The 11,061-nt window shown below is 33.9% G+C and overlaps 1 protein-coding gene across 6 annotated transcripts in view; it reads left to right on the top strand.

The window, feature by feature from the left end:
* LOC106876426 (uncharacterized) overlaps nt 1-11,061 on the top strand; it is a 1,308,965-nt gene that overhangs the window by 742,351 nt on the left and 555,553 nt on the right. For all 6 annotated transcript variants that reach the window (XM_052967877.1, XM_052967880.1, XM_052967881.1 and 3 more), the window contains one exon: nt 10,731-10,805. In XM_052967877.1, the coding sequence (XP_052823837.1) occupies nt 10,758-10,805 (48 nt within the window). In that variant the 5' untranslated portion in view covers nt 10,731-10,757. The remainder of the gene's footprint in view (nt 1-10,730; nt 10,806-11,061) is intronic.

Raw genomic sequence — 11,061 nt, forward strand, 5'->3', positions numbered from 1 at the left:
ATATATATGCATTTATATATATTGAGAGAGAGAGAGAAGTGATATAGCAGAGAGAGAGAAAGAGAGAGAGAGACGGGTTTATGAAGATAATGACAAATTTTAACAATGCCTAGGTCTTTCAAAGTTCAGTAATTTGACTTTCAGATAACAGCTGTTTCGCCCAAACAGTTGAAATGATGCTGGAAGTCATGTCTTTAAATTGAACAGCTGCATAATCGGAACTAATAATTAAGCAATACAACGCTCACACTCCAAATACATACTCACACACATACATACAGCACATATATATATATATATACACACACGGTTTTACTCTTTCATATACGTATGTGTGTATGCGTGTGTCTATATTATATGTATAAACACATACATATATATATGTATATATGTATGTGTGTATATATGCGCATATATATATATATGTGTGTACACACATGCTTACATATATATATATATATGCTTATTTATTCATACACACAAAAGTGCAAAGACTGAGACAGACATGCATATGTATATAGTTCGTATAAATAATGTTTGTGTGTTGGACAGAAGAGAATAATCGATACATCATATTCACTCAGACTTTTATTGATGCAGCCTTCCAAATTCATATACACACAGATATATATACAAAGACACAAAACCCCACACGCACGCACACACACACACACACACATACATACTCATAAGCATATAGACGTACACAGACAAATATTTCATACACACACATACACACACACACACACACACATACACACACACACACACACACACACACACACACACACACACACACACACACACACACACACACACACACACACAAACACAGAGAAATTTCTACATTTTATATGGATTATATTTTCATACAAAATATTTTCATACAGCACAATATTAATTGGCTTCGTTAAGATCTGAACACATAACCTTTAGATTCGTGCATTGATTTCTGAAATGCCTGTCAGCTTATCTATCGACGTATCTGTCTGTGTGCCTGTCTATATACCTGTCGAAATAATTGTACGTTCATAGCATTTTCTGTGTAGGAATATATTTATATATAGTGAATCCAAACAAGGAAGAACAAACAAGAAAAAACAACAACGCGAGGATGTAATACAAGTAAAGTATTATCAGACGCTCAGGAAAAGAAGGAAAGAGGATTTAACGTTTCGAGAAAAGTTCTTCTTCAGAAATAGAGGAAAGTCCAAAAGAAGGGAAGGCAGAGGGAGAAAATCGCCAACGATACACACGTGGCTACATTTTGGAATATATACATACATACATACATACATACATACATACATAGATGTATACATATATACATACATATATACATACATATATACATACATATATTCGTACATGCATACATGTATGTATGTATATATATGTATGTTTGTATCTTTCATCTTTTACTTGCTTCAATCATTTTACTGCGATCATGGGGCACTTGTCTTGGAAAATTTTAGTAGAACGAATTGACCCTCTACTATTTTTATAAGCATAGTATTTATTCCATCGACCTTTTTTATATCGAACTGCTACGTTATGGGACATAAACACACCAACACAGATAGATAGATAGATAGATAGATAGATAGATAGATAGATAGATAGATAGATAGATAGATAGATAGATAGATAGATGAGTACTTATTTCATGTGTATATAGATGGATGGTTATTGTATGGCTATGCTGTGTCATCTAATTAGGAGCTGATATTTTTCTGTTTATTCCAATTACCTAGTGGGACTCGTTCCAACAGTACTTCATGAATTGGCACAAACTTCTCATTATTCATGTCTCTACCTACAGGTGTATTACACTTACCTATGGACATTTCTCTCTGTTCTATATACATTTCAGTTCTCTTTCTCACACACCCTCTAATTATACGTATATATGTCTATACGTGTGTATTAATGTGCGTTTACGTATATCTGTGTGCATATATACACACAAACACACACAGACACACACACAGACACACATACACATATGGTGGAGTAACATATATATGCAGTTATGATAATTTAGGTTTATAAATACAACTTTGAAGTTGTATGTTTGTATCTTTTTGCGTGTGCATATCTATACATACATACAGACGCACACACATGCACACACACACAGATATATATGGGTGTATGTGCGTATATATATGTGTGTGGGTGCGTATATATATATATATATGCGCCTGTGTGTGTGTGTATCTACATATATATTTATATGCATGCACATATAGATATGTGTGTATGTGTGTATAATATATATATATATATATCTGTGTGTGTGTGTGTGTGTGTGTGTGTGTGTGTATATATATATATATATATATATATATTTATATGTATGTACATACATATCAATGGCGACTCCAGCACTCAGGCTGTTCGAGCTTAGACCGAGTGTAAATTTAGTAAAGTGAAGTGTAATTTCAAGCTGAATTAATTTCTGCCAACGCTGACTTCAAGTATGTAATTTCAGCCAATAACTCGGGCTCCTTTTATTGAGCTTCGTCGCAGTTCATTTATTTTCCTTCAGCGTCTGGCGGTGTCTGAGAGGTGCCCTGTATCAAAAAAATATCATTTGTAGCAGATCTTCTCTCGACATCGTTCGCACACGTCTGACTCGGTCTCAGAAGTTACAACCCGAGTTGTTATCTATAATCGTAAAAATTAAAAGTAATTCAAATTCACTTTTAAATTGAAACAATAAATTTCTATAGAGATTAGGATTTAAATTCCAATCCATGAAAAGTTCCCGTTCTACAATATCCTTAAAGGAACGAAAAGTGATCCAGCAACTCGGGCTAATACGAACGAGCCTGGTAGGTGTAAAAAAACTAACTGGCATCTCTTGTCAAAAATACAGGTGACAGTCTGGTCGCTGTTGTTTGTTGTGCACTCTTCTGTTATTCTGTGCGTCTGTGTGTAAAGATCAATTGTGTTTTGCAGGCTTGCTTTATTTTTACCCTTAACCTAGAAACGGAGAAAGACGTAGTGCTGGATATTTAAAAAAATTGGCCATTTGGGGATAGAAATATTACGGTAAAACCTGAAATTCTTCTAGCAGGCATGTGTTTTACGTGAAATCTATGAACCGGGGTGAAGCTGATGACCTGGAGTCGCCTCTGATATATATGTGTCTGTGTTTTTGTGTAGGAATGTGTGTGGTGTGTGTGTATGCATATACGGTCATAGCAGAAACGATGCTTTGGTTTCAGTTGTTCTTAACCCTGAGTAACAGGAGTGCGAAATTAAACGACTTAGTTTGTTGTTACGTCACTATCCATTCTGAGTGCAAACCAGCATATTATTCTTCATAGTGTTAACATGTATAAAACAAGTATGATGATGTGCAGAGTTCTATTCAACCAAGTATTGAACATGTACATAATGTAACGCACAAATGCCTTTAGTTCTCATCTTGGTTAAGTTCAGTGTGTCGCAGTAACAAGATCAAACCCATAGTTGCCTCGACTTTCGTTCCCACTGTTTCCATGCTTCCAGTCAATAGTGTATATTATGCTAAGCAGTTCCTAGAGATTGTACTTAATTGTTGTTAGGTGGACATAGTCATTTTTGTTATAGTATCTTGATCATAGACACAATGCATCACTCTTGTCGTGATAAGAAGCAGCTAGTCTTCAGTAGCCTGTCCGACATCTTATCGATTCTTCATTATTCTTAATTTTAGTTGCAAATGAATCTTTAAGCAACATAAGTGTCTTGATTAAATCCATAAAGATGGTTATTTCATAAGTCAGCATTAATTTAACGCCAATGTGTAAACATTACACACAATTCCTAGTTATAGAGTTAATACAGAAATAAATATGTAACTTTTAGTTACGCTGTCTTCTACATATTCTACCAGTAATAAATCAGAAAACAAAATAACCATATTCTTAACACTGCAGTTAACAGACATTCTGCGGAGAATAGTCTTTCATTATTTTCAGGAAGTTCGAAACAAAAAAGAAGTGAAATATATTCTAAGATAAACAACAGGTGGTGAGTTTTTATAATGTTAGATTTTTTTTATTATGACTCTTCCTTGATATAACAATATTGCTTTCAACGCACTATTTCTGTTCAAAATTATTTCAGAATTCAAACTCGAAAGAAGAAAACAAAAATATTCGAGTGGGTAGATTATTTGAATATCAGCTCCGACGTTTTGAGATCAGTTCTACTATAGATATACTTTGTCCGTATTTGAATAGTATCATTGATTTTTAAGAAGGAAAATATATTGCTCTTCTGGAGCAACGTATTTTCCTTCCCCTCAAAAGAGAAAATGTATTAGTCAACCATAAAAAAATTCTACCCAAGGATATCTAAATATCCTTCTTACTGTTGGTTCAGCATCTGAAATTTTGAAGGAGGGATCCAGTCGACAACACCAGTGGTACTCATTTTATCAACCTTGAATAAATAAAATGCAAAGTTAACTTCGGTTGAATTTGAAAACCAAACGTAAAGTTAGACGAAATGTTGATAAGCATTTTGTTGGCATGCTAACGATTCAGCCATTTCGTCGTCTTCCGAGTAGCCGACATATGTAGTAAGATATATAGTTAATTTTATACATACGTGGCAGCGGTTCACTCACTATTGTGTATAATTTACCTGCTATTCTCTCTTTTTGTTGTGAGTTTTCACAATGGTGAAGATACCCCAATGTGCCAAGACCCAAACTCCACCTACAAGACACTAATGGCATCTAAATGAGGGATGCAGGCTCGCGGGCAATCGAAAATCGCGACTGCTCCTACGTTTTCTATACTTTCATTGCACTCTAACGGACATGGAAACTATCGAAATGTCGGTATTTCATTTTTGCTGAGGTTATATGCCCCGACCAACGTCAATCAGGTCTACTCTGTTTGTGGTGCCGACAAGTTCGACTTTTAATATGCGCCTCTAAAAATCCAGACACATAAAAATCAGCAGATTAGATTTTATAACGATAAATGCTTGTACACTCCGAAGAAAATTTCCTGAATGTTCGGAGTCATTTTGCTAGCAACATACATAAAAAAGATACTAGATAGCATTGCAGCTATCTAGTAAGAGAATCGCATTCCATATGCATTTGAAAACACTTGTAAAAATACACATATTTGTATATGCATATATGCATATGTATATGCATAAATACACTCTATTGAATAGACGTTGAGTCTTCTGAATTCACCAGTTTGACAGATGTTGATATTAATCCCTCATGTTTTCAAAAATTACTCTTCTCAATAAGCAAACTTGGTGAGGTTACTGATTTAGTCGGTGACGATCTAATCATACACATGCCGTACTGAGATGAGTATCCTGACATTACGTACATACATATAATCATACATACATATCTACGTGCAAATATTAAGTACATACATATAAAAATACATACGTACATGCTTATATTTATATAACATGAAAATATTAGATACATACATGCAAATATTGATTTAAAATTTTAGCACTAAGCCAGACATTTCATAGTAGGATGCCAGTCGATTACATCGATCCAAGTGCTCAATTATTTTTCACTTTTTTTTTTTTTTTTTTTTTTTTTTTTTTAATTGACACCGTTACGATGACAGGCAAAGTCGACCCCGGCAGAATTTGAACTCAGAACCTAAAAGCAGACGAAATGCCACGAAGCATTTTGCCCGGCGTGCTATAAAAATTCTGCCGACACCCTGCCTTACTTACATGCAAGTATTACGTGCATACATGCATTCGTGCGCTCCGACATACATGACGTATATGCACACATGCAAATATTTAGTACATACACACGTGCGTACATACGTACATAACTAGACAGGCAGACAGCAAACAGATAGACAAATAAACCAACATACATATATATACATATGTATATATATATATATATATATATATATATATATATATATATATATATATATATATATACATATATATATACATAGATACGAATGGATAGATACGGGTGTTTGAATAGGGATAACCATTTAATGGAATCTGACAGTAACATATCAGATTAAACTGTGGATGGTGTTTGATTTAATCTGAGCAACACTCGTGCAGCTATCTTCTAGCCATGTTATTCTTCCTTTCTCCTACAGATTCTCTCACATGTACACCCTCTCGTCGTCACTCTCTGTCATTCTATGTATCTATCACTTTCTCGCTCTAGCTTTCCTTTTCCTCTACCTCTTCTCCATACGGCTTAGTCATTTTAACTCCGCCTCTACATATCTCCATATTGCTTTCATAGATAATACCCTTTGATCCGGGTTAATGCCTAACATTTTAATACATCAATTCATTTGTCACTGTAAGATGGTGAAGAAGAGAGGAAACTGATGATGGTGATGATGATGATGATGATGATGATGATGGTGGTGGTGGAGGTGGTTGTCATGGCTACGACGACGGCGACGGCGCCATTGATGATGTGAAGGATAAGGTGGATAGGAGGTGAAGGGTATAGTAATCGTAATATTGATGGTGGTTCTAATGATGCCAGGGATAGTGGTGAGGCTGGAATTAGAAAGAAGGCGGACGTGGAAGAGAAAAAGAAAAAATACAAAGAAGTAAATGAAATAAAAAAGATGAAGAAAACAACAACAAAACCAAGAGCATCAACGACTCAACATGGAGAAGTGGGAAACGAAGAAAGAAAAATGTCTTCAGCAAATCAACGGGGATGTGAAAAAATTACCAAACGAGATAATATTGATGTATAAAATAACAACAAAGAATAGGGGAGTGACGTGGAGTTGTCAGAAAAGTAGAGGAACAGAGGTCCAGGTAGTAAGAGAAGAACTATAATATAAAGGAAACGGAACATAATCACAATATGAGGGAAGGTGTTAAATAAAACATATGAGGCAACCAGGAAATGTTATATTTGTTGTTTAAATATAAGAGTGGCGGTTCATAATGGCCTGTGACGGATTCGGTATCTAAAGCTGATAAAACGTTACGACGCATAAACTATGGCGCAAGACGTCATTCTAGGCTCAATGTTTTTTTGTTTTTTTTCGTGTTTTGTTTTTTTTCACACGCATTGTTCTGAAGAAGAATGGTCTTCCAAAGGCGTTTTCCGTAGTGGAGAACTTTTCACGTTTCAGAGTAAACAAACATGTTAAACATAATTGTAGACGTTCATATTTCAATCATCATTGCGTCGTATGTCTCTAAATAATATATATATATATATATAAATGTTTGGGAGTGGGTGTGGTAATAAAGAGAAGTTACAAAGCGACTCAAGGACTGAGAGGTTTGTGGATGACACTTGACAAACCAACTTGACAAATTTAGGAGTATGCCGGTAGTGAACAGCTGACACCGTAGTACATCTCCAGCGTTAGAAGCTATGCAAAGGCAATAATAATAATAATAATAATAATAATAATGATTTCTTTTATAATAATGATAATAATAATGATGATAACAACAATGATAATAATAATAATAATAATAATAATAATAATAATAATGATGATGATGATGATGATGATGATGATGATGATGATGATGATGGTGGTGGTGGTGACGGCTTCTAATTTTTACGCAAGGCTAACAATTTCTGGGGAAGGAGTAGGTCGATTACATCGATCCCAGTAAACAACTAGTATTTATTTTATCGCTACGATAAGGATAAAATGCAAAGACAATCTCAGTGGAACCAAGGTAACACCTCTTATTTTTCGAGCACCTTTCGGAGTATTCGAGCGATTCCAAGCAGTGCTGTTTTCTGCAAGTGCTCCACCCTTATTGCAGCCCCTATTTGTTCCACGTACTTCTCAAGATTTTTACTCACTGTTCCCAGGGCTCCGATAGTTATTGGTATTACTACCACATTTTTTATCGAACACGACTGCTTATTATTATTATAAAAGAAATCATTATTATTATTAGTAGTAGTAGTAGTAGTAGTAGTAGTAGTAGTAGTAGTAGTAGTAGTATCATTATTATTATTATTTTTATTATTATTATTGCGAGCTGGTAGAATCGTTAAATCGTCTGAAAAATGTCTTGCAGTATTTGTTCTGACTCAACGAACTGAGAACAATTTTCATTAGGGTCATCTCTGCCTTTCACCCCAAACGGGGTCCATAAAATACTGTGCCAGACAAGTACAGGGATTCGATAACATCGGCTAGATCCCTTCCCTTAAAATTGGTAGCCTCGTACCTAAATTAGAAATAATTATCACTTTTTTTTTGTTGTTGCTATAGATGTTAGCAGAATGTTACGGATTTTAGCGACAGAAAGGAAGTATATTCATTTAAAATCGACTCGATTCTTGGTTATTACTTATTCCAACAGACGGGTGACCGAAAAGCAAACTTAATTCAGGTGGAATTTGAACTCAGGAAATTAAAATTACGAGGATATCGAGTAAAATCTGTTTATCATAATTTTATTCATCGTCATTCTTTTCCTCTTACACATCATCACGATTGCTATAACGGATGTCTGCATAATAAAACTGCAGCTGTATTGGCGATAGTATTAAGTAATGGCGTCGATGAGTTATGAATAAGTTATGAGTGTCTGTCACTCAGTGACAATCCACAAAACTACAGCTGACATCTCTCAAGCTGGAGACAAAATAACCGGCTTAATATCAATTACATTATATCTTAACAGTTACGATCGACATTTCTTCTTCTGGCTAAAGTTCAACTCTCGTCTTGGCAAGTTATATGAATTGCTTATAAGGCAAAGAATTTAATTCTCTCAGCAGTTATCTGTGTTTATGTATGTGTATGTGCGTACGTGTTATGTTTGTATGTGTGTATAAGCGTCTATGTGTGTTCGAATTAAGATATTTCTATACGCATGAATATGAAGGTAGTTCTATGTCTAGCTTATTTTCTATGCAACATGAGTGTAATGATATGTTTGTATGAATCAATATGTGTTTGTCTGTATGTGTACTGTAATAAATGTAGTTATAGTTGTATTTGAATTGTTTATAGATGTGTAAATTGCTATGTCTATATAAGTATGTGGCTTTCGTAACTGAAAGTTTAAATTTCTAACTGGGTCTCACACAACATGTCTTACACGATGACGAACTATTCTCATAGGAGGAAATTGGGCAAAAGCAGGCAATTGATGTTATAACGGTTAAAGAGGCGATGGGTCTTTGATAGAGGGAAGCTTCATTTGGTAAATCAGGATTTCCTTTCTTTATGCTTATTAACGGAGCTTTGATGGCATTCCGACAATTTGAGATACATTCAGACGCCTAATTTAGTGTAAAAGTGGATCATATGAAATAGTTCAGTGATGCAAAATCCACGTTTCTTCAAAGTGTTTACAAATAAATTAGGTCATTCCAAGATAGATAGTTTCATCTTTGATCATGAAAATATTATACGCTTGTCAATATTGACAATTTAATATTTATTTCTTCCTTTCATTAGATGTCTTCCATAAGGAAATTCTTCGAGATCATATTTCGTACTCTGGTAACCGATCATAAGCATATATTCCGTCCGTGAAAATATACGTAGTAGCTTTTGTTGAAACTTGCAGTTTAAGTCACTCAGCTTTCGGCTGACCAATTTTAAATAATTATAATCTACCTCCACTACTGAGTACCTTTCCTTCATCAAATTCTCACTTATGTGTGCATAGGAGGGTGCGTGTGTTCGCACATGTGTGGAGTGGTGTAGATGGAGTCTTCGAATTATTTATTTTTTTAAAGTAATTCTATTTTCCTACAGTAGTCAATGTACATTTACGCGGCCATGATTCACTGCTGAAGTCAGAATAATAACAAAAGCTGCCTATAGTTCCCTTTGATACTGACAAAAGTAATTAAAATAATATAAGGTATTGATTAGAATTGTTCTATCTCATCCCATGGCCCCTGTGTAATTTTCTTCTTAATGTACCCTATAATGAATATGTTAGCACTAAGTTAACTATTGCCTGGCTACCCTACATGACGTCTTTAAATTAAATATACACACATATACACATGCATGCATACACACATATACACACATACGCCATAGAAACCGGGAAACCGGGCCCATGAGCCTGGCTAGACTTTAAAAGGGCACGTAAAATATATATATATATATATATATATATATATATATAAAATATATAGTTTTAGGGAAAATAACCAAGTTTCAAGAACTCATCGATGAAAATCCACTAACACATATAGAAAAATTAATAATTAAAAGCACAATAAATGAGTATAATATAAAGTAAAGTAAATATCATAAGATAAATATAATATTATATTATATTTATTATATTTATCTTATGATATTTACTTTACTTTATATTATACTCATTTATTGTGCTTTTAATTATTAATTTTTCTATATGTGATACTGGATTTTCATCGATGAGTTCTTGAAACTTGGTTATTTCCCCTAAAACTATATATTTTATATATATTTTATCTATAAAGCTCAATTTAATTTTAATTTTTTATAAATTGATTTTAATTGAGTTTTTACCTGTAATTTTGGATTTTGTCCCTAATATTAATATATATATATATAATTACATTTTATTTATTTAATACTCAATTAGGATGAAGTTCTCCCTCAAACATTTGATTTTCTGCTACAAAACAGTATAATCACTATTCGGTTATTTATTCATCTACCCGACATTTAGTTTATTTGTGTGTCTATGGTCAAATAAAGTTGTCAGTTCAACTAATATTTCTTCTTTTCTCTTCTTAGGTGTCAGTCGACTGACCTCAACCATCTATGAACTCGCCCAGCACATCTACACGGAGAAAAGAGCCGACACGATCAGTAAGAGAATAAAGAAATTTCTTTGATTTGTGTTTTCATAATTATTCCCAATTACCCTTGCAACTCTTAGATGATTATTGTTGTTACTAACTCTGTATACATACATACATACACGCGCGCGCACGCATATATATGTATATATATACGTGTGTGTGTGTGTGTGTGTGTACATATATATGAATACATCTATACATGTATATATATATATATATATATATATATATATATACCCGCATATATTTATGTATATATATCC

Source organism: Octopus bimaculoides, chromosome 5, assembly GCF_001194135.2.
Source record: "Octopus bimaculoides isolate UCB-OBI-ISO-001 chromosome 5, ASM119413v2, whole genome shotgun sequence".
Lineage (NCBI taxonomy): Eukaryota > Metazoa > Mollusca > Cephalopoda > Octopoda > Octopodidae > Octopus > Octopus bimaculoides.